The sequence below is a fragment of the Kwoniella shandongensis genome, chromosome 2, assembly GCF_008629635.2.
Source record: "Kwoniella shandongensis chromosome 2, complete sequence".
Taxonomy (NCBI): domain Eukaryota; kingdom Fungi; phylum Basidiomycota; class Tremellomycetes; order Tremellales; family Cryptococcaceae; genus Kwoniella; species Kwoniella shandongensis.
The window spans coordinates 438961-464431 of NC_089288.1; the positions used below are offsets into that span (position 1 = coordinate 438961).

At 47.5% G+C, this 25471-nt stretch overlaps 8 protein-coding genes across 8 annotated transcripts; 4 read left to right on the top strand and 4 right to left on the bottom strand.

Moving 5' to 3' along the window:
- Window positions 1-5: 5 nt before the first annotated feature.
- CI109_100851 (uncharacterized protein) lies at window positions 6-3483 on the bottom strand (the record flags this gene model as incomplete). The annotated part of the gene is made up of 15 exons (XM_065966854.1): window positions 6-326; window positions 411-604; window positions 676-685; window positions 751-906; window positions 965-1225; window positions 1279-1335; window positions 1385-1547; window positions 1612-1798; window positions 1865-2075; window positions 2141-2446; window positions 2499-2686; window positions 2755-2824; window positions 2877-2940; window positions 3007-3086; window positions 3145-3483. 15 exons carry the CDS (start codon window positions 3481-3483, stop codon window positions 6-8), a joined length of 2607 nt encoding a protein of 868 aa, XP_065822926.1.
- Window positions 3484-4108: 625 nt separating this feature from the next.
- Window positions 4109-7387, top strand: CI109_100852 (uncharacterized protein; the record flags this gene model as incomplete). Its single annotated transcript, XM_032007227.2, has 18 exons — window positions 4109-4118; window positions 4173-4560; window positions 4640-4706; window positions 4810-4888; window positions 4939-4956; window positions 5033-5188; window positions 5300-5383; window positions 5453-5538; window positions 5608-5656; window positions 5787-5948; window positions 6390-6415; window positions 6482-6542; window positions 6628-6732; window positions 6802-6838; window positions 6908-6971; window positions 7037-7083; window positions 7165-7198; window positions 7280-7387. 18 exons carry the CDS (start codon window positions 4109-4111, stop codon window positions 7385-7387), a joined length of 1581 nt encoding a protein of 526 aa, XP_031858459.2.
- A 414-nt stretch (window positions 7388-7801) lies between these two features.
- On the bottom strand, window positions 7802-10049 carry CI109_100853 (uncharacterized protein; the record flags this gene model as incomplete). Its single annotated transcript, XM_032007228.2, has 5 exons — window positions 7802-8326; window positions 8391-8781; window positions 8850-9687; window positions 9742-9875; window positions 9952-10049. 5 exons carry the CDS (start codon window positions 10047-10049, stop codon window positions 7802-7804), a joined length of 1986 nt encoding a protein of 661 aa, XP_031858460.2.
- A 1901-nt stretch (window positions 10050-11950) lies between these two features.
- On the top strand, window positions 11951-15046 carry CI109_100854 (uncharacterized protein; the record flags this gene model as incomplete). The annotated part of the gene is made up of 16 exons (XM_032007229.1): window positions 11951-12375; window positions 12428-12482; window positions 12535-12635; window positions 12688-12829; window positions 12887-12988; window positions 13044-13320; window positions 13397-13521; window positions 13581-13698; window positions 13760-13828; window positions 13884-13999; window positions 14052-14091; window positions 14149-14258; window positions 14321-14542; window positions 14613-14719; window positions 14770-14890; window positions 14951-15046. The coding sequence occupies 16 exons, from the start codon at window positions 11951-11953 to the stop codon at window positions 15044-15046; spliced, it is 2226 nt and encodes a 741-aa protein (XP_031858461.1).
- A 2036-nt stretch (window positions 15047-17082) lies between these two features.
- On the top strand, window positions 17083-17958 carry CI109_100855 (uncharacterized protein; the record flags this gene model as incomplete). The annotated part of the gene is made up of 5 exons (XM_032007230.2): window positions 17083-17094; window positions 17142-17218; window positions 17299-17426; window positions 17587-17740; window positions 17799-17958. 5 exons carry the CDS (start codon window positions 17083-17085, stop codon window positions 17956-17958), a joined length of 531 nt encoding a protein of 176 aa, XP_031858462.2.
- A 212-nt stretch (window positions 17959-18170) lies between these two features.
- CI109_100856 (uncharacterized protein) lies at window positions 18171-19434 on the bottom strand (the record flags this gene model as incomplete). Its single annotated transcript, XM_032007231.1, has 5 exons — window positions 18171-18583; window positions 18640-18856; window positions 18922-19125; window positions 19186-19315; window positions 19391-19434. 5 exons carry the CDS (start codon window positions 19432-19434, stop codon window positions 18171-18173), a joined length of 1008 nt encoding a protein of 335 aa, XP_031858463.1.
- Window positions 19435-21493: 2059 nt separating this feature from the next.
- CI109_100857 (uncharacterized protein) lies at window positions 21494-23454 on the bottom strand (the record flags this gene model as incomplete). The annotated part of the gene is made up of 13 exons (XM_032007232.1): window positions 21494-21540; window positions 21612-21647; window positions 21719-21795; window positions 21850-21921; window positions 21987-22173; window positions 22268-22414; window positions 22477-22553; window positions 22613-22663; window positions 22726-22755; window positions 22813-22921; window positions 22999-23061; window positions 23129-23213; window positions 23284-23454. The coding sequence occupies 13 exons, from the start codon at window positions 23452-23454 to the stop codon at window positions 21494-21496; spliced, it is 1152 nt and encodes a 383-aa protein (XP_031858464.1).
- Window positions 23455-24082: 628 nt separating this feature from the next.
- On the top strand, window positions 24083-25422 carry CI109_100858 (uncharacterized protein; the record flags this gene model as incomplete). Its single annotated transcript, XM_032007233.1, has 6 exons — window positions 24083-24110; window positions 24207-24338; window positions 24461-24683; window positions 24792-24943; window positions 25061-25196; window positions 25263-25422. 6 exons carry the CDS (start codon window positions 24083-24085, stop codon window positions 25420-25422), a joined length of 831 nt encoding a protein of 276 aa, XP_031858465.1.
- Window positions 25423-25471: the final 49 nt, after the last annotated feature.

A 25471-nucleotide genomic window follows, 5' to 3' on the forward strand; every position in this document is an offset into this window, starting at 1 on the left:
TCGGCCTACCTGCCCAAACCGCCTGTCATACAAGTACAAAAGCTTCTCTCCTCCGCTCCTCCCTCAACTTGAACGACCAACTCTGTCAATCCCCTGATTCTCTTCTTCAACAACCTCTCCACCCTACCCACCACTTTCTCCGCATTGACATAGATTACATCGCCCGAGCGGGGCTTGTGGTTCGGATAAGGGGTAGATAGTCGTGTTGGGTCGATGGAAGAAGGGGAGATGGCGAGATGAATATGGATAGAACCGACAAGTTCGCCTTCGCATCGTGGCCAGAAACGAGGTGAAGCGTAATTCGCAAGTCCGTCGACGGAGGATAGCTACCAGAGGAGAAAGATAGTCAGCTTTGCTAGAATTCATCAAACGAATTGACAGCAACAATATTGCGGGGTCAAACCACTCACCTCCGTCAAAGCACTCCTGATCTCTGCCTCCTTATCTTCCCCCACATCAAGACATAACACTCTCCCGGAATCAATCACGAGCGGCAACACACTCGCCATGATTAACGCAGCGATGAAAAGACTGGCTATCGGGTCAAATCCTGTCCACCCTGTGAACTTGATTAAGATGGTAGAAATGATCACGCCAACACTTCCTAAAAACGCAGCGAGTGGATCAGCTTCGTTACTCGGCGGTACCCGATCTAAAAAAACAGCTGAAACCTACCTAGTGTATCCTGACCAGGAGGACGCAAATCCACTTATCAGCCTACGTTCTCGCAGAAAGGTTGTGGTAACTCACCGCCAGCACGTGCAAGAAGACACCTCGCATGTTATGGCTGTGCGCGTGGTCGTGGCCATGCCCATGGTCATGTCCGTGGTGATGGGGATCATGACTTGTGTGATCGTGCGAATGCTCATGGGAGTGATCATGGTCATGACCATGATTGTGGTTATGCTACACCCGATGATTCAAGTCAATTCATGGTCACCTCTTTGCGACATCACCAACTCACATCGTGGTGATCATGCGAATCATGGGCATGCGAATTGTGGTCGTGTGTGTGACCATTACAGTTCGAATGATCATCGTGGTTGTGATTGTCATGCGAATGCCCTCGCGAGGGTGTTCGCGAGGGTGCCGGACTGTGACTGTGATGCTTGTGATCATGATCGTGATCGTGTTCGCCGGACGTGGCTGCCATCCCTTTCAGGAATCCAGAAGACCGTCTCTTGCCGAGCGTTCCGTTAGGTCGAGATGTGAAGGCTTGTGAGGTCTGCAGTACCAAAAATCAGGAAGCTGTAATGGTAATCAAGGCGACGGACTCACTCCATGCGAATCATGATTGTGATGATGTGTATGCGTGTGGTCATGTCGGTGATCCTCCTAGATCGAGCATCAGCACGCAGCTCAGAACAATGTAAGCTGGACGCACCTTCTTCTCGTTGACTGGGGCATGAGAATGACCATGATCATGACCATGACTATGCCCGTGATGATGATGTCCTCCCGTAGCGTACATTCCCCAGAGGTTGATAGCCAGTCCGATTCCAGATACAAGAAGAAGTTGATGAGTTTCCATCTCCGGAGGATCGATTCTGCATCACCGTAAGAATCAGCTGCCACTTTGTAGAATCACAAATAGTGAGACCGTAGACTTACACCCTTTGTATAGCTTCAAAGATGATGAAGATAGAGATGAGGATTAAGAAACACCCATTGGCAAATCCACTGAGTGTCTCGACCCTTGAGTAACCAAAAGTATACCTTCCATCTGGTTTCCAAGTCGCAGCTACCGATGCCCAAAGGCCTACGGACAGACCAAGACAGTCAAAGAGCATATGAATAGCTATTCGTTGCCAACGCCAACGCATTTAGCGTAAATCACGGGTCAACCGAGTAGGGTCGTGCTCACCATCAGATATCAAACCCAAAGAGTTGGTGAAAACCCCATAAACCATTTGTACACCCATGTACGCCAAGTTGAGTAGCAAGAAATAGAATATTTTAGATGATGTAGGCGTATTCAGGATCGTTTGTAGATGAGGTCGCCATCGAGCTGGAAGTAACGACATGAAAGACCAGGAAGGTCGTGCAGTAGATATACTTTGACTAGGAAAGCTCCACTATAGGGCAATTGGTCAGCATGCCACCGCATCGATCATTCAAACGAAATATAGGTTGGACTCACTCCTCGAGGTGCGCTGTCAGGTGTCGCTTTGGGCGCAGCAGCGACCACGATACTGACAACAGTCAAGGGGAGTAGTACCAAGAGATCAGTTGTTGTGGGTACAGGATGCAGGGCGAAGAACTGCAAAACCGGTATAGCCATGAGGAAAACGATCTTATCCTTCAGGGTCGATAGTTTAAGAATAGCCCCGGGACCAGGTGAAGTGGTGAATGGGAAAGGAATAAATCGAACAAGGAACGCAGCCAAGAAAGATCCGAATCGTTGCGAAGGTGATTGGGGAAGTGGTATAGGTAAAACAACGATATTCTGTATCGACAAGGTCAGTAAATTTCACGAACGTGTGCGACGAGTGACTAACCAGGATGTAGAGTAAAAAGACGATAGCACTAGCACATGCCGCAGATGTACTCAGAAGCCAAGTATTTCTATTCCGAACGTTGATGTCTTTGCCGTCGCCTCGAGATCTCGATTGTGCAAATTTGGATAGATAGATGTCCGCCAAGAAGGTTGTTCCAGCAAAAACGATAATGGGTACGGCGCCGACAACTGGAAGAAAGGGGAATATCGAAGATCAGATCACGGCTTTGCTTCGTCTTGCATTACAGCGCACTTACTACCGCGAAGGAGAAAGGTCTCCCCAATGATGTATAAGGACGAAGCGACTGCCGGTATTAGAGGAGCGACCTGAAACCCAAACATCAGAGCTAGCCGTAGCACAAACGTGTGATCGACTTACAGATCTGAGATCTGCAAAAGAGGTCGAGGCGAAAAGTGTGCTGGTGAAGGCAACGAGGACGATCCTGATGCGAGCGTTGAAAGTGAGCTTTTGATTATTGGCGACTACGACAAAGTGCAACGGAGCTTACCGGAGGGGACCGACACTCTGCAGTGAGAGGAAGAAGGATACACTTTGAAGAGCTAAGATTACGCTGGTCCATACCTGATTCTGCCCTCGAAGTCAGCTGCGCCCCCTTCAACGCATTAGATCATGTATATCAGCTCACCGTAGCATGACCTGCTTCGCCAGCACCTCCGCCTTTCGACCTCTTCTTTCTCCCATCCCACACTTCCTTGAACTCTCCCACCAACCTCGCTGCCCAATACGCCAAGACCAACCACCCTACACCTCCACTCCCCTTTGCGTCATTATCCAGCACCCAGACTTTACTAGCAGCGATCGCCAGAGCTCCTATAAATAGTCGAAGGAATGAGTTGGGCTTCGTTCTGGCTAGAGCCCCATTCTTGCTCGAGGAACCGAGCGTAGATTGTCGACCTCTATTGAGCGGGTTTGGAACGGGGAGCGAAGTCCGTTGAAGAGGAGTAGGTGTCGGTGAGGCTTGCATTGCATTCCCCTTGGTCAGTTCTGACCGTTCTAGAGGAAGGGCGAGGGAGGTACAAAAGAGGATGAGAGAGCTAGATTGATGCACAAGATCGAATAGCGATCAAACTGATTAAAGTGGACGCGTCGGAATCCAACTTTCCGCGAAGACGACGATTGATGTAATTTACCCTGAATCAGAACAGAGACGAATGAAGTCATCTATCTATATCACTGTAACACTCTGTCTCTGATCTTATCTCTATGCACGCGAACCAAACACGACAAAATGACACTCAAATCATGCTTGCCGACTATTCCATGCCGATGTTCGTGTTATATGCGGTACAAAGTCTATCGGTTTCGAGGAGAATGCTGGCATAGACGGCTCGATGTTCCCAACCGGGCTATGCACGTCCGATCTTCATTGTTCTCGCTACCTATTTCCCAGAGACGTAACGTCGATCTCTGAATCAACTCACAGGAGAGGTCACGCCCAATGCGAGATGCTGATAGTCCAGCCTATTAAGCTGCCATAGAGATCCTTTCAGCCTGAGCACGAGGTCCTTTGTGTAACCAGAGCGTTACAAGTGAATCTAAGGGATGAATGGGATGGTTTGACCTAGAGACTGATTGTTGACCCCTCGCAAATGTATTGGCGTAGGTCTTCCGTTCCCATTTTTACTGATTCATGATTTCCCCGTGGTGCTGTAGACCAGTCCACGATTGTAGACAGCAGTATAATTCCCACTGAGAAGATGAGCAGACCTGATTTTAATGATGTCGCCAAGATCGAGAACTCGATGCCACCTATCGAATCCTCTCAGCAAGTTCCTCGAGAAGAACGTCAAGCTCACCCTAACGCTGAACAAGTAAGAATAAATCAACCTCTGCCCAGCTTCTGGGCACGATGTCATGATCGATGGGCGCTTGTTGCCTTTCTTTTGAGTCTCGCGGTGTACACGATTTTGAGCGGGTATGCGATATACTGCCTTGTGAACGATTATGATGACGAGCTTGATACGACGAACCATTTCTCGGTATCTGGAATAACGACTGGTACGAGTAACGATAATGATAATCTGGAGAATACGTTCACCGTGTGAGTCCACGTCGTTTCGACGTTGTGTAACCGTCCCGTGTTGTTGAGAATGCTGATATTTGCTTTGCGGTGCCACCAGCAAGACAGGGTGGATGTTCGCAGGTGCTTCGGCCATTGCAATGGGTTTGAGTCTGGGTCTACTGTTTGTAAGTGATCTCATCTCGTATGCTCACCAATTTACCTTCACGCTACGCACTCCACCTGTTCCACTTCCACTGACGGGTTGGTTTTTCACGCATTGATATACAGTTCGTTCGATACTTCCCTACTATAGTGATTTACATGGCACCAATCCTCTGCGTGACCTACCTGCTCGGCACTGCTGCCGGTGAGTGACGCCTTTGTTTGCAAGTGTGCACTAACATACACATTGCTCAGGCTCATTCTGGTTAGGCAGTACGTGTTGTATCGTCTCATACACAACACATTGACTTGCATCGCAAGATCTAGCGTACTGATCCCCACGTCGTAGTCCCTGTAATGGGTATAATCTCAGCCCTCTTCGCAGCGGTCGTAGTTCTAGCCTTGTTTCAGTTCAGGAGCAGGATCGAGCTTGCCAAAGATCTGATGATCACTGCGAATATGGCAGCTGCGAAACATTGGTCTGTGTTCTGGACCGTCATTATAGGTTTGTCCCATCCTACTTCCCATCTCATTCCATCCTAACAGGACAAAGCTGTAGAGCCTGGGCACCTATTCTCGTTTTCATTTCGCTAATCGTGCTGTCGTTTGGTAATAGGACTCCTGGTTCAAGGCCTTAATACCCTCTGGAACATATTCACCTTCATAGCCGTCTTCCTTCGATTCGAACCTTGGCAGAAGCGTGAGTACCGCTTCCGCTGTGCTATTTGCTCTCCCATCTTTCGAACCATCACTGAGAGTAGTGGAGCAGACTGCGATACTGGAACGTATTGTTCTGGCCCCCTCACGTGCATCCTCCTGGTCTTTGTCGTCTTGGAGCATATTTGGATCTCAGCAGTGAGTACGGACTAACCACAGTGTAACCAAAAGGGATCACCGGGCTAAATTTCAACTTTGACGCCTTAGGTCATAAGCAATGTGACTTTGACAGTCATGGCTGGTGGACCGTATGCAAGTGAGTGCACCATGGAGACGGCCGTGGTCATGCGCCACAACAATTCATCCATCATCGACGCCGGGATATCTCTCACTGATCATGGTATGGAAATGGCGTTCAAGCTGATGCCAAACACATGCTTTGACAGACTGGTGGTATGGCACCGACAGCGATACGAAGAGCGAATCCCTCTGGGCTCTCAAGAAAGCAGCAGGGACATCACTCGGATCTATAGCGTTTGGGAGTTTGCTCGTGGTCTTTATTGAAGCCATACATTTCGTCATGAACGCGATCACAGGTGGTGGTTCCAGTGAGTCTTCCTTCCATTGTCGTCTTGTTTTGATGAAGCACTTTTCAGACTGGGCTAACTAGTTTGCGACGTTAGAGGGACATGGGCCATGGGCTGCATGCTGCAATTGTATAGTGCGTTTAACTCTCTCACCCCCTTCCTCCTGACCTGCGCCAGCACCGTACATCTCAATGGATCGAAGCACCGAGGAACTGACAAGAAATGACTTACCCCATCGAAGTGTGGATGCTGCTTGAACTTTGTCGAGAAAATACTTCGGTATTTCAACAAATATGTTTTGTAAGCGGGGGTTTCCTTCTATGGTTGGGGTCTTTGCATTTTGCGGATTGACCGTTGCTATGTCGCTGATGCGCTCTGTAGTATTCGTATTGGTAAGCAATCTTGACTATCTGCCCGTAACCCAAGCCCGCACCAGACATTAAGCTTATCTTGCTATTACAGGCGTCGAAAGGTTCAAGTACGGCTATGTGAGTTTTCGTTACTCGTTGATCACTTGCCCTTGTTCACACCTGATTGTTTAATGCTCCCCCTAGATCCAAAGTGGCAGAGATGTCTGGCGACTATTTAACAAAGGACACGGCCTCAAGAAGAAAGGTAAGTAAATCTGTCAATAATGATTTTGCCACACTTATGACGAGACGAAGGTATTCGCTAGACTGATGTCGTCGCTGTCGTCTAGGTATCGCCGCACTGCTTAGCGACTCGCTAGTTGGCAAAAGCCTCCATTTCGCTTGTATCGCAAATGCGATCTTATGCGCTGCATTCACGTATCTCTACATGACCGGTGAGACTCATGTGTTGATCGTTCGCCAGGGGGGGGGGAGTAGCACTGAGTGATTGATATGGTTCATAGCAATTGACCGCTCGATGAAAATCGATGGATGGGAGTGGTGAGTTCAGCAAATGACATCGTACAGCGGTTTCAGCTCATCGCATGCTGATATTGTACCCGATCACAGGCTCATTCTGCTCTATTCATTCTTCCTCGCCATGAGTATCGGACTAGTCCTCACTTCCGCTATAGTAAGTCACGGAGAAGCTCCTTCATCCGTTTACGAGACTAGGCAAGATGTTGACGACGTAAGCAGGAAGCAGGAGTATCTACCATTTTCGTATGTCTTGACAAAGATCCTGGGTACGTCAACTCTCTCTTCATCTTCCCCAACGATTACAGTAGGTACCAATCTAGATCTCATCATTGCGTCCTTTTTCGTAGGAAACTGAAAGATCGCAATCCCGAATTTTACATCGTAAGTCTCGTACATTCCAGATATCAACCCCTCTTGCCTTATGATTCTATTGGGCTGATATCTACTGTGGGGTGACTGCAGAAATTCGCCCCGGGGGGGAGGTATTATGATTATGGCCATGATATCTATCCCGAACATCAAAATGACGATGTACATGCTAATATCGTCGAGAGGAGTGGAAAATCGTAGTATGACCAGATCATTAACGCTTTTCAAGTAGGATCATACAGTAGTTCCATCACTAGCCATACAGTACATTCGCGCTCGAGCTGATTGTGGTGTCGTCAAGTATTGCATGGTCGCCTCGATGACTTCATAGAACATGAGATGTATGTAACTTAACACAACTTGTTAACGACATGATGACCCAAATACATGGAAGCATAAGATTCGTGAAATTGATTATCTACTATATAGCTCGATAAGGTGGAAGCCACATCGTGTTCGTGTATGCGTATGTGTAATATATGTATGTATGAATGTACAGTATGTTATCAATAGAGAAGAATCAAGAGGCATGGATGTATAGATGCAAGGGGACGGCAAGATATATGGACCTAATCTGACCTGATCTGGGGTTCCCCTGCGGAACGCCAGGGCGACTCACGCGATCCCTCGAGATCGCCGTGGAGTGCGAACAATCTTTCTAAGTGACTCCATTGACATGGAAGCTGGACGTATGCTGTCTTGGGAGCCTTGTTCCCCACCGGAGTCGCTCGTGACGGAATCGATGTCCATCGATTCGTCTTCCATGGGGGGAGATGAAGGCGGGGTATTGGCAGGAGACGATTGCTCCGATGGATAGTCATTCGATATGGTGGAAGACGTCGATGGAGATGGTGAGCGTGATGAGGACGGAGTAGTATACGATTCAGGGAACAGCGACTCGTAGGTAGGTACAGGACTAAGAGGGGGTGAAACATTCGTCGAAGCAGTTTGTGGCCTGGGTGGCGACGCCGTACTCAGTGCTACCGGTGCACTGTAAGCCGGAACTGGCTCCCCCGGTCTAGGATCTCCGTTCTCGTGGAAGAGCTGGATGTATGCTGGGAGAGGAGCCATTTTTGGACCGGTCGTGGGCATTGTCCTTACTGAGGTCCCGAATCGTATAGGTGTCGAGAAAGTTACGGCCTGCGCACACATCTATCAGTACATCATACCTTCCGGTTCAGATTTGTACGGGGGGGAGACTCACTGTAGACTCGCTAGACCCAATGCTCTGACAAACCATTCTGACCTTCAAGAGATGCTTGATCTTCAAGAACGGTCCATCTATCTCTACCTGGGGTCTCGTGTTGTTGTTGTCCGCGAGCTCCTCTGGCATTGGAAGAAGAACGTTGATCGTCCTCCAACGATCTCCTAAGCCCAAACCACCATCGGCGAATTGGAAGGTTCGCTGTTCCCCTGTGTCGGTTAGTAGACAGCCTCGTGTACGAATACCCTTAAAGGAGCTGTCGTTGCGACCAAACAACCCGCCGTCGACGTAAGCAGAGCGGGGAGAGAGAAGCTGGTTCTCGGCTGAGTGACGCGAGGGCTGATTGTCGGGAATGGGGAAGGCCGAGGCGAAAGAGGCAAAGGGCGTGGAGCTGCAAGGTGTCGTCGGTCAGCTTGTTTCTGAGGGTCGCTATGCAAATTCCACACCGAGATAGCTCACCTGAATCTTTCCACTTCGTCGATTTCCATGCCGAGCTCGAGCATATTTACGAAGATTTCGTCGGTGATCACCTTCGTCTGCCTCTCCATTGGTACAGACTCCAGTGGTCCTGCTCTTCCCGGTGTAGTGGAGTTCGGGCCCTCAGACAACCCGGTAGTCGGAGTAGGTGACGGTCCGACCGGAGCCGATATCCTCCTGCTCGCTTCGGGTCTTTGAGCAGCAGCTACTCCTGGTCTATGTCTGACTTTGAGCTTGACTTTCAGACTTCTTTCTTCTCCATTGATATCCACCCATTCCGGAATCAACAAAACACACTCGACTGGACTCTTGCTATCGGCATCGGCAAAGAGCAAGTACTGTCGATCCACAATTCGGGCGGGCTGACCAGTTATGGACGTCGGGAAGCAATGACGGTGGATGGTGAAAGGAGTGTATTTGCTTGATGACCGATGAAGGAGTTCGAGGTTCAGCGATTGGTTGGAGAAGATAGAATCGAAACTCGATTTCCGTCTGGATTTCGGGCTTCCGTTCGAGGTGGATCCCGTCGTTGAGTATTCAGAGTCCAACATCTCAGCGAGAGAGAGTGCTGAACCGGATTCCAAGTTGCTCGTCTCTTTCCATCGAGAGCAAGTATCGACTCGTGCACCGTAGGCAACGGTTGTCAGATCAGAGTCGTGTGAGGGTGGTAACCATCCAGGTAGACGCAGATCGAAAGCCACTGCAAGTCGAATCGAAGAGCTGTTTGGGTCTGATAAGTCGTGAGAAGGAACGATGAGGGGTTTCTCTTTGCTTGCAAGCACGAGTGTTGTGGTGTACAGTCGCATGGGTGTGTAACGACCTGTCATGGAATACGTGAGCTTTTGCGATGAAGAGATACAGAGCTTCGACCTACCCTGATCATCCCAGAACTCTGACTTGCCCTCCATGACAATCTTGAGCTGTTCTACAACTCTCGCTCGGCCTCGAAGGACAGGTGGCAAAGCTGGAAGAGTAATAATGATGTGACCTGGTACAGAGTAGCTCGTGCTGTGTATTTTCGATCAATTGCTTAGTCACCTTCTCTTGGCACGTTTCATCGGACCGAGTGGCAAAGTTGACTCACCTCGTGTTGGCACCTCCAATCATGTCGACTCTGCCATTGTTTTCGAATTCAGCCTCGACCGTAGCTGACAGGTAATTCTGATGTGTTTGGAAGACCATCCTAGGTCCTGCTCGATTGGTCATAAGTGGGAGAGGATTGGAAGTCATCTTGGTTTGTCGCTTGGAGACGAATGGAGATCGGAATAGGGGCGAGAGAATATCTCTTGATTGACTGATAGATTTGCCCAAGGAAGGGGACGTAGAAGCCGGCTTGGGTGATGGTCGTGTTTGAGTTGGAATATTAAGCCGTTTATGCAGCAGTACTGGTATCGCGATTGGACCGCTCTGTGGTTGGTGACTGACCCTTGATGATACTGGAGTTGATCTATTTCTTGATGATTGGCCTGAGGATGATGACGAAGAGGAAAGTTCGAAATGAGATTGTGTACCTGCGCCGTTTCTATACGAGGGGAAAGAGCCAGATGAGGTTGACCCGGATACCTCGAAGCGGAAAAAAGGATCGAGGCGGTGATCAGGAAGGGGAAAGACGTTGGAAGGGACGTTTGAGGAGTGAATGGCAGGATTTAAAGGAGGTGGAGAAAGACGTTGATTCGAAAGTAGGCGAGAAGGGTCGGTCGGGCTCATTATGGCTAGAATATATACCGCAAGTGTGTCGAAGGAGTCCGTTGTGTGATGTTGATATTGATGTTGATGTTTGTTGACGAAAAGGACAGAAGTCGATCCGTGGTGCGTGGATGTGTTTGCAAAGGACGACAAAGCTGTGTGGACAAGGATGTGTTACACTTCGGCCATACGATGTACAGCCTGAAAGCGGGAAATGCTGCTGGGATCAGCGTGAGTGTGATCTGAGAAACAGAAGGGTCAGGAAGAAAAAGAAGCATTCGATACATCAACCAACGACTATAAGTGATTGTGTGTATTGGAATCACGGTGCTTCGAATCGAGGGTAGAGCGAGATGTAACGTTGACAGAACAATGAGTATTCCGTCACTCAACCGAAACCATCGAAGGGTAGACTGAACAATGACGAAACGCGCGAGTTGGTAACGGTAGCTTCAGCGGACCCTTGAGATAGGGTATGCCATCGAAGCCATCTTCAGTATGGTGCGTTTCAAAGTACAATAGGGAAAGGATGAGTGAGATGGGACTGAAAGGGATGTGTTATAGGACACAACCACATATTGTGTGAGCTGTATGCTTGTGTTGTGTGTTCTGAGTGTCATTGTGTGTATACCTCTTTGTTCTTTTCTATCCGATCACAATGTCAGAGGTCTGAGCTAGTACGCCACTGACGGTTAATAGAGCCTCGAGGAGATCGGAGCGTTGAGTTTAAGGAGAACAAAGAGCAATTCTTGTTATTTGTCTTGTTGTTCAAAGTCAAAGCGCGTCGCGTCGGAGCGAGAGTGATCGGATATCGCCGCTCATATACCCTCATGGCCGATTGCTCGAGCCATGCTACTAATTGGTGAAGAACCTCCCTCGCCGACCGAGATCTAACAACCTGCAAATATCAGTTGATGCCATGTTGAGTTACACACCGCATCGCAAAGGGCTGTCATGCTTGTTTTCCCTTCACGGTCCTCCCTCGACAACACTTCCTCAATTCGCTTCAGAAACGACTCATGCGAAGCAGGTCATGTCCTACTCAGGTTGGGAATTCATGTTCTGTTGTACATCACTGCTGTGTTCTCTGCTGCTGGTCGATCTGCTTTGAGGTTGTCCGTTAGTCTGCTCTATTTATGCATGTTTTGGTCTATGCCACACATCTCCATGCACCGGTTATGATGCCGGCATCCAGAATGAATGGTTTAAGCGATAAACGACGTGTCAAGAGCGGCGTGCGCCGTGATTTTGTATCGCAGATCAACAAGTCTCGGATTTCAGCGGGCTCGCCTCTCTCACAACTCTCACTCTAACGTGTGACTATCACGACATTTCGCCCACTCTATCACCTTTATCGACGCAAGTCTGTAAGGGATACGCGACGAGCTTGCCCCATCATGGCTAGTTATTCTAGTCAGAACGACGATCAGCTGTCATTTTCCACAGCTCACAATTCACCTCCTGCCCCATCACGAGCGGGTCCATCGGCCAATAACGCCGGTCCCTCTTCGCGAGCTTCAACCGCATCAATGCTCAGTATCAGCAAGCCAAGCGAAGTGACTCCCCTTCTCACGGACGACGGAGGAAGACCCCCACAGCGCAATTGGACGGCGAATCTAGATGAGATAGCGGATGACGACGAGGGGAGGAAGACCTCTGGTGGAGAGGCGGGTGCAAGTGGAGATCAGACGCCTGAAGATGGAAATGGGAGAGGTCCAAAGAGAAAATCTAGCGCGACATTGGCATACGCGCAGAAAATAAGGCAAAGATCGAAGTATTATGTGCCTGTAACGGATTGGCTACCCAAGTACAGTTGGTCATTGTAAGTGTTGACTAATCAGTACGCGGTCAAGAGTAGCTGAGCGGATTTGCAGGTTCTCGGGAGATTTTGTTGCCGGACTTTCTGTAGCATGTCTGCTTATACCACAGGTATGTCGAGACGGAAATCGTTTGGGTGGTGGGCTGACTCGTATAATTTCAGGCGATGTCATACGCCAGTGGTTTAGCTAAACTTACACCGGTTGCTGGTCTATGGTCGACAGCCATACCAGCATTGGTCTACGGAGCGCTTGGAACCTGTCGGTAAGTAATACCCTATTAATTGTACTGCCTTGCTAAGTCAAGCTTCCAACAGACAACTCTCTATCGGTCCTGAAGCTGCCTTATCTCTTCTGATCGGTCAAATGATTCAGGAGGCAGTGTACAGTGATCCGCATAATCTACCTGCGCATCCAGAGCTGGAGGCAGCTGCCATTGCGCTCATCACCACTTTCCAGGTAAGTAGTCTGTCGGAGACCACCTTGCGTCGCTATATTGACGTCCGCGTCATTCAGATCGGTGTCATCACAAGTGTTTTGGGTTTGCTTCGTTTGGGCTTATTGGACGTTGTCCTCTCCAAAGCTCTGTTGAGCGGGTTCATCACAGCAGTTGGAATAGTAGGTGATCTTTCATCCGAGATCTGAGGCGCTTGCTAACACATCACGGCGACAGATCATCTTCATCGAGCAGCTCGTGCCCATGCTCGGAATGGCCGCCATCGTAGCTCACCCTGACATGCACCAAGATCCTCCAACACTGCCGATAAGCAAGTTCATCTTCACCCTCAAGCATCTCGATCATGTCAACAAAACTACGGCCATCTTAAGTTTCACCTCTCTTGGTTTCCTAATCTTGGCAAGAGTCGTGAAACAACGGATCGCATCTCGACCTGGTGGTCTTTGGGTGAAGTACATCCCCGAGATCTTGGTGTTGGTCGTTGGTACAACGGGTGAGTCAGCTTTTTCCCCCTTCGTCAGGGGCATTCCTCATAAGATGGCGCGAACGCTAAGCGACTGGTTTTCCAGCTCTCACAAGTGCTCTACGATGGGATAAGTTAGGTGTCGAGGTCTTGGGCACGATCAAGGGTGGATCTAGTATACCGTTTGGATGGCCGATATCGGGACGGACCATGAAATACTTCAACTATACCGTGAGCTCTCAAAACCTTGTCCTAAAATGCCTACAGTCTCGCTCATATACCTGCTATAGCTTCCCACTGCGTTCGTGAGCGCCATCGTTGGTGTGGTCGACAGTATTGTTGCTGCTCGAGAGAACGCTGCGCGGTACGGATACAGCGTCTCTCCTAATCGAGAGCTGGTCGCTCTTGGTAAGTCCACATCCGGCTCGTTGGTCCAAGCGATGCTGACCGTCCTACCGTCCAACCTTAGGTGCGGCTAATCTCTCGTCGTCGCTGATTGTCGGGACCGGCGCAATCCCCATCTTCGGCTCAATCACGCGTGGGTGTGCTTGTCCCCTCTACGTATCTTCCGCGCTGATGTTCCTCCATGATAGGTTCACGACTGAATGGCCAGATCGGCAGTCGAACGCAGATGGCCAGCATCATCACCAGCGTTTGCATCATCTTCTCCATCTTCTTCATGTTACCATACCTGTACTTCTTGCCGAAGGTGAGAAAAACTCACATGCTGCACGCTACGCATGCTGACCGGGGTCCTATAGGCTGTGCTCGCTGCGATCATCACACTCGTTGTCTACGCTAGTAAGTCTCTGAGCTCGCCACAGTCGGTGGTTCCACACACTAACTAAACGTGTCTAGTTCTGGCCGAGGCACCTCACGAGATCATGTATTTCTGGAAGATGCGAGCTTGGACAGACTTCTTGCAAATGACCGGAACTTTCTTCCTCACCCTCGTGTTTTCCATTGAGGTAAGCGTTGTCTCAATCAACATATCTTCATTGTACATGAAGCTGATTAGTTTGGGCAATAGCTTGGGCTTGTCGCTTCCGTTGTGTTCTCGCTCATCCTCGTGATCCAAAAGTCGACTCAGACTAGGATCAAGATTATTGGCCGTCTTCCTGGCACCGACAAGTGGGTACCTATAGACGAGAATGAGGATGCGCAGGAGGAGATCCCGGGTGTACTGGTTGTGCGCATTAGGGAGAGTTTGTCGTTTGCGAATACTGGACAGCTGAAGGAACGGCTGAGAAGGGTGAGTATTGATATTCATTATTCGTCAATATTCCCAAGGCGTTTACTGACAGCAGGGTTCACACATATAGCTGGAGCTATACGGCATGGGCAAAAGTCATCCCAGTGATGAGCCTCGACGAGAGTCTGCGAAAGCACTCATCCTGCACATGGGTGACGTGGAGCAGATTGACGCTTCGTGAGTTGCCCGAAGATTTGATGAGCCAAGTGCTGACTTGGCATAATCAGCGCTACGCAAATCCTTTACGAACTGACTAAATCGTACAATGAGCGAGGCGTCGGTGTTCATTTCGCTCACCTTCGACCGGGCCACATCAAGTCTTTCCAGATCGTAGGAATAACACAGCTCGTGAGTTGGATCGAAAAGCTATGGCTTGATGTTTACAACAGCTTATGGTTCGGGTATCAGCTTGGTCCTACGCGTTTCCATCACGATTTGAGGGACGCAATGCGTGAGATCGAGGCCATGGGCTACGGGACGAGCATCTTCTCAAGATACGACTAGAAATAACGATGACACGACACGCCAAGCAGAACGCGAGAGGAAAGCAGGGATCCTGTATATGTACTTTCACTGCTGTAGTTGTGGTGTATAGATAGCATAGTGTTGGTAGAATACTAGATTGAATGTCGTCGATCCGATATCTTTGTTGCTATGTGACTCGATCTGAAGACACGAGCAGACTTCACCAGATTTCGGCATATCAGAATTCGGCTGCACGCAGTCAACTACTTGTACATGGCCTGGTCCTCAATTAAGGTATAATCACTGCAAATAGTAGCATGCCAAACATGAAAAAATTTAATCCACCAAAAGCATGCATAAGAAACAGCTTGCTCACACCACATCATGTAACAATAACCAATGTAAGGCTCATAGAAAACCAAAGTAAAGTCTGCCTCTGATTGTAAATCCTGGTTCCCAAATCCACCTATCAGTAATACCTGACACCATCTCCGGGAAACTGATCCTTCCACCTATTTCTTTGCTCCGCTACGCTTCCCTTGTTGAGTGGTCATCTTTGTCTTGTGTGTAGAACCTGCGATGTTGGCCTTTTTCTCCTGCTTCTGTGACTTCACCAACCTAGGCAGTAACCGCCTTTCTATCTCCTCTCTATCAGCCACGGATGTCAGAAACTCTCTCATGCCTTCAATCAAGAATGAAATTGATTGAGATGTTCCTGATTGGTTGTTGTTTGTTACTTCAGGGAAAGAATTGATCAAGGTCCCTAAATTGAGGGTGTCTGGATTGTTGAGCTTGCTGAGCAGCTGAGACATCATCTCCTCTACAAAGTGAGAGGCAGCAAATGTCACATACGGCACAATCTCCCGTCTGTGACGTGTCCTCAAGGTTGGCTTGTCCTTAGTCCAGGTCTTGACGTTGAAACTGGGCTCCAATGCATGTCTGATTGTTTGCATCTCACTTGCAAGCCAATAGTAAAGGGTAGATTTGCTGGGCCTGTAGCCTGTCTCAGTTCTGGTGAAGACTGGTGCTTTGAAGTCTGGAACTGGTTTGTCAGTTTTGAATGGTTTTGCACCAAACAGCTCTGTTGTAGGGAGATGAAATGGACCCTTCTAGAGATCAGGATAGGGATCGTTCGAAGAGTACACATTGCTTGCAATTTGTGCTCCTTTCACTCCATTGAGAACAGATTTGACCTTGTTGTTGCAAGGGAACGAGGCAAGGGCAGAAACACCCACTGTATCCAGATTGAATTGTGAAGCCTCCTTTGATTGCGCAGAGGACTGAGTTTGATAGGCTGTTGGAGTCAGACCTTCTCTTTGTGCAACATGTGCATCGGATGCAAGAGTGGTTGGGACTTCAAAACCTTCTGACCAGCTATCATACACATCAACATTGAATTCGGAGTAGTGTGAGGAGGTGGCTGTTTCTGTATTGGAGAGTCTATGATCCACATCCATATGCATGGGGTTCAATGAGCTGTTTGTTGCTGGTAAACGCATCGTGTCACTGCCATTAGTGGATGTTGTGACTGAGGTGTTGACCATGCTGAGCTCCCTGGGATCGATTGTTGGGGTTTCTCCAAGCCGACTGAGTCGTTCATGATAGTTGTAATCACAATCTAATAGGCAGATTAGGGATCAGCTCAGGAAAACCTGATTGTGATTGTTCAAAATACATACCTGGCCACATGATGATACGGCTTGTGGGCAGAAGAGTAGTGTTCAAGGGTATTAGTGTATGTGAAAGAGGTTGGGAATGTTCGTGGGTTGAAGAGATTGTTTGCGATTGTCAAAGATACTAACTGAAAAGATCAAGTAACACAATGGCCTCACATGAGATGACATAGCTCATCAAAATTGCTCAAGCTCTGCACATATCATACCAGTTGTTTTGACTACGACCACAGGGCCATGTATATAATTGCCAGCCCTCTCTGGGACTCCATGCTATTTGACTTGTTGTACAATAAGCTAACTTCCCCTTTACTCAAGTGAACGGTCCTCGAGACTTTTTTGTTGCAGCTTTGAGGGCTATAACTCAGATTGACCCATGGCCCATCAAAAGGCTTATCCTTGATGAAAGTGCTCGTGAGTACGACCTTGGGAATAGTGCCTATGTAGGTCTGTACAATCAGACTGGTGAGAAGGATTATCGGACATTCGCCTATTCAGATGTGTCCAATCTACCTTTCAAAGATATTGACCAACATTGGTAAGCAGTCTTGAAGATTTCCATCAATCTTACTTTCTTGCAACAAAGAAACAACCCTGACAGTCTGGTTCTCATTACAGGTGGCCTGCACTGCTTTACAAAGCAGCAGAACAAATGGGAGGAACAACGGGGTTTGCAAACACAGATGTATGGGGAGATGGAGCTGTCAATGCCTTGTGGGCTCTCACTGGTCAGATTGCTGTGAGGAGTAAGGCTGCAGACATAGAACTTTATGAGTGACCACCAGATTTCTTGGGGCTTTAGAATTCCAGCATATTTTCCTCTCCAGTGACTTAACAAAATGATGTTGACACCCGTGAGCACATCATTGACAATGGATGGAACTAATCTGTTATCTTTTCTTATAGCTCCCTCAATCACCTCCGCTGTTCAACAGAAACGACCAATCATCATTACCACCACAGCTGATGGTGTCAAGTTTGGAGATCAGACTCTCAGTGGTAACCACAACTATGCAGTCTTGAATATGACTGTCAACACCTCTGAGGAGAACCAATCAATGTGAGTTGTAATCTCAGTCACGATAGTTGGTATCTTATTGACAAATGCCCTGCTACAGATTCCAATTGGGAGATCCTTGTGGCATAGATGTATGGTGGGCATATGCTGATTTCATGGATGGGGTGGACTCAATCTCATTCCTCCTTACTCCTCTCAACAGTACAGGAATGGGAGGTAGTCTGGCTGCTGGTACAGTACTGGTTGAGCCTGATGTATAGATATTGGTATCCATAGCAAAGTAGTCTATATCTTGAAAGTCTGACAATGAAACTTTCTACCTTTGACCAACATCAGTTGACAATTGCCTGGGCCCAATGTTGTTTCCCTATACTATAAGACAGTTGCAGAACCACAATGACTATCATCATCACATGCAAAAGCTTAGCTACAACACATTGCATCTTCAAGCATTCTTGATAATATAGTCCAATCAAGTGATTACCTTTCTGATAGTCACCTTGACAGCTCTGTGATCACTCCATATCCCAGTCCAACCTTCCACATCCTTCTCCACAAAGTTGTCAAGACAGGCATACCTCGTCACTTGCCATTCACCCCTTGCCACAGCTCTGATCTTGGCATCCTTGCTGTCATCCTCTCTAGTCTGTTGAGTATCTGTACCCAACATGATGAAGTCTATCCTCCTGGTCTCACGTGTCCCAAACTCTGTGTAGGTGTGCTCTGGACCATATGGCCTAGTCTGAAGTGGCAAGAATAGTGAAGGAGAAGAATTGAGGGAAAGGAGGTGAGAAAAGCTGTCTAGGAAAGAAAAAGAGGGCTCTTTGGCTGGATGAGAAAGGAGTGACGTGATGTTTTGGAAACCTTTCTCATGTGGTGGTGAATCTAATTGTCATGTATCAACATCACATACTTGTTTAGAGACAAGTGTTGTAACTCACTGAAGTCCCCAAACAGGAGAACAACTCCTGGTTCCAATACTGCCTCAGCTGCTTCAATCTTTGTGACCCATTTGTGAACTTCAGCTCTGATCAAAAGACTGCTCTGTGCCCTTGCATCCACACCTCTGTGATCATAGTGAGTGTTCACAGCATGGATCAAGTTTCCAGCCACCCTGCGGTCCCTCAAGGTCACCAGAGTGGCAATTCTTGGCAGTTCCTGAAGCACATAACATGTCAAGTTCGTGAATCTAGCTTTGCCGATGGCTCGTTGATAGAACTTACAGCATCCCAGCCTATTGATCCTGGTTCATATGGGGTAGGTGACAACCAGATGGTGCACCACTCGACCAACTCATACTTGGTGTTGTCAAAGAAGATTGGGGCATGCTCTCCAGCCTGTTTGCCATCCTCTCGTCCAACACCAACATGGCTGTATGATTTGCCCAGAAGTTCAGAAAGGTCAAGTAGCTGACTATGAAAGACTTCCTGCATATACAGTTGACAGGGTTATCAGGAGATCAAGACAGTAAGGGCTATCTGACTCACCTGACAACCCAATAGGTCAAGAGGACCTGTGGCCAGTATGGCATCAACCAATCTGGTCTTGCGCTCAGACCAGGGCTTCTCCATGTAAGGACCATTGGGCTTAGCAGGATCATAGTCCTTGTTGTTGCGGCTGTGAATCTCAATCAGCTGTAATCTGAGCAGTTACTTTTCGCTTATGAGTTGGTATATCCATACCCGAACTTACACATTGACAGTAGCAAAGCAGATTTCCTGGGTGTTTGTCACCATGATGTCAATCTTGGTGTGGCAAAGTAGGATGTTGTTCTTGTTGTAAAAGCTGTATCAAGTGTCTGTGCAGTGGTGCAAAAATGAAGTTGATGCTAGTGAATACTATTGCAAGACTACAACACCATCATGCGCTTATAAACCATTAGTGAATAGCCACAGGCCTTTATATCCATTGTGGATATGCTCCTTGTCCTGTGCAAATGGTTTGACCTTCTGTTCCACATCATGAAAGGGTAACAAAGGGACAAGAAGAACCCCTGATTGTTAGGAGGTGAGGGATGTACCAGAGGGTCACAGAGAGGGTTGATGAGTGAAACCAGGAGGGAACTGTTTCATTGAGTTTTTAAGGGACACTGTTGTGCCATGGAGTACTCCTCCTTTGTTCATTGGGGAGCCAATGCCTGGTCCAGCGGAAGGTAATAGCATGTTATGTTACTTGAAAACCACAAATTCAACTATGCTACGGGATTTTGTGGAGGCTTCAGAAGGTTGGAGATATTTTTGCTTCTCATGTGATTACATTGGCTGGCGCATATTGTCACGATGATCAGCAGAGGCTTCAGTCAATGAGGCCCTAACACACCACGGAGACAAGGTTGAGTGATATTCGCCAAAGGCGTCAACTATAATGACGAGATGGACGAGATACTCAGCGAGAATAACGAAAACGATGAGATTCCGAAGAGAACAACCTCAGGATGAGTGTTGTGGCCTTGGACTGACTGAAGGCTATGTGATATCGTCAAGGGCGATAGCGAAGGTACGGTGTATGACTTTCAATCGGGAAATCACTAAGGAAAAGAGTACAAAGATGAGAATAGCCATTCTCCTGTACATCCATCCATCCATCCATCCATCCATCCATCTGTCCGTCCGTTGTGGTACAACAAGGTCCGTCGAGGATAGGAGCGGACATCGACGGAAACTCCACTGAGTGACGTGAATATTTAGGATGAAAGTTGACGGAAGCTCGGCGAAGCTTCGTTGAGGGATAAGATAGCTTCTATGAGAGGAATAAAGGAGGATGTTCTAATACGCTTTATAGTAACTTCGATCGACAACCTAGTACACTCTCGACAGTAGTTCCGCTGACCATCGACTGGGCCTCCTCAGAAGGAATGCCTTGGGGTCGGCGGAAGTTAGCATTTAATCCACATATTTCCTTTCCCCTTTCCGTAGCTATTTAGTTAGTTGGACGGTAGTTAGATAATAGTACACACATAATCCTACAGCACTATGAGACATGTACGAGTACGACACACTACCCTTTCTCGACTTAGACACAAACGAATCTCGAACGAAGTAATAATGCAAGAGCGGTTGAACGAGAACCGGACGGTTAGCCCTTCTCCGTCGAATCTCGGTGGTACCACGCTTGGCCTGCTAAGAGACCTACGGTGGAGTGCTACACCGTCCATCTACATTGAGCGATATTCTACAACTCGGCGAGTTCGTCAAATTAGACCGAATAATAGATGGGTTCGTTGAATGAAGTTCTACAAGTTCAACAAGAATAGCAAGCAGAGCGGCGAGTGCGTCGGGATCTTGTAGGTCACGTGATGTATGTGGCAGTGACCGTCATGACACAGAAGGGTTTTGTGATGTGAGAACCACAAAGTGGTCTTCCAGCATTGCAGTTTGCCTTCCTGGCTGTATGATGTACATACTGCCCTACACTGCACTGCAGTGTCATTGGAGTGGGGGTTTGAGCCTGTGAGGAGGAGTATACATACAGTCAAAGAGGTACAAGTGTGTGGTGTGGGTGATCACAAGATTGACTGTGCACATTTGGTCACTTCCCTGACTGTTGAGAATCCTGTCCTGTCACTATGGACAGAAGAAGTGGCTTGCCATCTGATCGTTTGAGTAGGAGGGGTTGACAGTGAGGACTGGGTCCAGGAGATATTGGTATACATCCAAATGGAAACATTGTACCACTGATGGCTCTGTGTGCTGTCATGCAAGGGATGGAGTGACAAAGACACAATCTACAGAAAAGTAATAAAAAGAATGGCAGGTCATGGCTGCATTGGTCCTCTGCATAGTCAGACACACATTCTCACATTGTAACAATCCCCTTCTTTCTCAGTGTAACACCGTTGTCAGCTAAGATTGCCATTCAGGAGCCATAGTCAGCACATCTTTCCGCCCCAAATATCACCGGTTGCAATACTCACCAATTGTCCAAGTGAAACCAAGGGACTTGTAGAGCTCTGAGTTATTGACACAGAATGTTAGTGCTGACTTCATGTCGGTTGGTGCCATTTGATCTTGTGAAACACACCTGGATTGTCTCTGTGATCATGTCCATTTGGAGATTCACCTTTCACAAGCAGCTGATCATGGGTCTTTGGTGAATCACTGTGTCATAATCAATCAGCTCCTCTCCAGCAATGTGATAAAATCAGTACATACGTGTACAGGAAAAGCAGTTTGGACTTTTGGCTTTCCACATCCCATGGCATCTCAAAATCACCTGTGTCAAAACTGACAGGGGAGCATCAATCTTAAATTTCAGGCTGCAGGCCTATTGGATAGCTGTTTTGACTCACAGGATCTCTTTGCCATCCCATGGCCACAGATCACCCAGGGCAGCAAAGAACCCAATTGACTTGATTGGGCATTCTGGAGAAGTTGCATAGGAAAGCAAATCTCCCAAATAGCCATTGGGACTCCTGCAACCTATCTCCAAGGAAAGTGTGTATGGCTTCTGGGCAAATGCTTTGCATGATGCCAAAGCTGTCAAGACCAATCAGCATTTTATCTCCTGGTTAACCAACGAGTGAGATGCCTGATTGATATTGCTCATTAAGGGAGATGTTTGTTGACTTACGATCCTTCACCATCCTTGCAGAAAAAGGCTCAAATACTGGAATGTAGGCAGGCTTGCCATTCTGCACAGCATCCTGCCACCAAGTCTCTGCCTCTAGATCCTCTGGAGTAGGGTAGTAATGGATAAACAACTTCCAGACCACCCACTCTTGATAGAAGAAATTACCAAGATCAGCCTTGAACTTTAGGTCAGTTAACTGGACAGCTTACCAATTGCAGGAACTCCAGCAGCATTTGCGCGTCTCTTTGTGATGTCATACATGATGGGAATGGCTGCCTTGTCTTTGCTGTATGCAGATCAATATGAGTGAAATAGCTTCAGGCAAATTTGAAAGGAAACACTCACATATCCATGAAGATGATTAAGTCAAGGCCTTCATCCTTGATAAAGTCCAGCCTATAGTTTGTGGTCACAAATCAATGATGTCAACAGTCATAGTAGAAGCCTGGAGAACTCACATTGCTTCATAGGTGAGAACACCTTCATCACTACATGTCCAGATGATATTTTCAGTCTGTCTTGACACAAATGTTCATGGAACTTACACCAAGTGGCCATGTTCCTCTTTCAGAGTAAGATTCTCCTTCAAACCATACCATGGAGTCTGTGAGACTTGCGGATTGTATCCTTTCCCAGTGAACGGACTGTACACATCTTCAGGGCAGTCAGCAGAGTTTTGGCATGGGTCCCTCCCACTGCACCTTAGTGGAAGTGGAAGCAACAAAGCTCACCAGATCTTCCCAAGTGTTCTGCAATGTTGGTGACCCTCCCAATTGTAGCATCATGAACAATCACTGAATCCAATCAATCACAGAACATTAGTAATCTGTCCAGATGCTTCCTCAGGCACACTGAACGTACCTGGGACATTGTCAGAAGTCATCCTGACATCAACCTCCACACAAATGAACCCTTCTGCTACTGCTTTCCTCAGGGCAGCTTTGCTCTTGATAAGCAGATGAAGGGGTATATCAGTTCCTGGATATTCGACAGATCTGGTGGAAAGAGAAACCTACATTCTCAGCGGTGCCACCCCATTTATAGCCTCTATGAGCAGAGAGAATAAAGCTATCAGGCTGAGGGAACTTGATGAGCTGCAGAAACTTCTTCACACCTCTTTCCTTGGTAACAGAAGCAGAAGTGGGATTGGGCTCAAAAGCTTGGGTGGGCTCATTGATGAACGGCATCGTTGATGAACTTGAGCTCGGACTGAGTTCTGAGGGTACTTCGTTTGCTTAATGGGTCAATAAGTGAGGAGTGACAAGGTGGTCTGCCTAGAATGTGCTGTGGTGGCAAGTGTGCCAATTGATACATGTATACTGAGCTGCTCCAATACTGATGTGAAGTGCTATAATGGATCGAAACTGATCAAGGGAATATCATGTAATCCTATGTAGCGAAAGGGGAGCTATACTATAAAGGACTGCTTGCTTGATACATGTGAAACATCACCCTTTGATTGTCCCTTACAATGTAAGGTAGTGATTCATTGTAGCCTGTAAATATTCATAACAGTTCTGCTTGGCACCCTGTGGGACCTAATAATGGTCTAGAGACATACTCCAGGAATCAGTCGAAACACTCATAGCACTTGGCAGACTTGGAGTTGTTGTGTTCATCCTTTTGAAAATATTCAGGTTCAAAAGGCTCATGTCTACCTTTGTGTGTCAATGAATGAACCCTTTGTCTATGATAGTGAAAGAAAATCAATAGACATCAACATGTATCAAGACTGAAACTTGTAATATAATACTTAGCAGATTGGAACTGCCTGTGATCTGTGTGTGTGATAATCTTGTGGGCAGTACCTCAGACATGTTATCAAGAAACATCAGTATTGCTAGTGAGTACTTTGCAGATCACTGGAGGTAGACAATCATTTCAACCATTGCCCTTCCCTGAGTCACATCTATAGAGCAAAGACTGACACCCACTTTAGCTATCCTGTTGGCTGTTGCTCCAGTATGGGCTGCTCCAGCTGCAAGTTTCAGCAGTGTCTTCTTTGGACCAGACACCCACATGACTGTGTTATATGAAGAGAAAGGTCCCAACATTGGTGATACCACCATCAGTAAGTTTGTCAATGCTAGTGCATACGTTATAAACCTTGCACGTCCCATGTACAATACCATATACATTGTTTAGTCACACAAGCCTGTTTGAAGACTGATTGACTGGGTTGGTTATTTGCAGCAAAAGACCTTGGAAGCAATTTCTGGCCTGCAGCTGTAAAGAGCATTCTTCACATCGACCAAAAAGCCATAACCCGCTTGATGAATGATACTAGGCAAGCAACAGATCTCAAAGGAGCTGGGGTAAAGATTGGATTATGGGACAGTAAGGGTGATTCATATGTTGCCACATATGATTATGACAAGGTGAAACATGTTGCAATGAAGAATGTTGAAGATCATTGGTGAGTGTCTGGTCAAATCTACCTCAATGAAGAAGACACCTGTAGGGGGCGATAGTCACCTTGCCTCATTGTAAGGGTCCTGTCACTAATCCTCCATTTGGACAACAGGTGGGCTGCAGCTCTTTTCACAAGAGGAAATGATTTCAATGGCGGAGATTTCAATAATCATACCATTTGGCCACGTGGTTCTGCAGATGGCTTGGCAAGTCTGACAGGACAAGAGGCAAAGAGGGATAAACTTGGATCAGACTATGATCTTGGTGAGTCATGTCAGGACAATGACCTGATCTGGATTGCTTTAATACACCTTACTCCACTGAGGCCAACATGGGTTCCAACCAAAGAGATCTTGATTGACCTGAATCTCTCTTGATCAGGAGATACTCTGACCAAAGCAGTAAATGAGAAAAGACCAGTGATTATCAAGACAGCCGATGGGGATAGGAAGGTTAACGGTCACATGCTATATGGTAATCGGAATTATGCAGTTTTAGCGAACAAAGACACAAAGAAGTGAGTTTAGGCTACCACGCACAACATAGCATGATTGGTGCTAAGTATAGTTGTTGCATTGCGCAGATGGCAATTGAGCGATCCGCTTGGTGGAGAGAGATGGTGGAATTGGGAAGATTTCTACGGTCGTGTGATCAGCGTATCGTACCTCACGGCGCCGATCGATCTCTCCAAAGTACCAAATTTCGGAGCAGAGTTAGCTGATCCGCCTTGTTTGGATGTCTGATACTCAGTATGAAAATGTGGATGTATAAGTATACATTCGCCCGGCAATG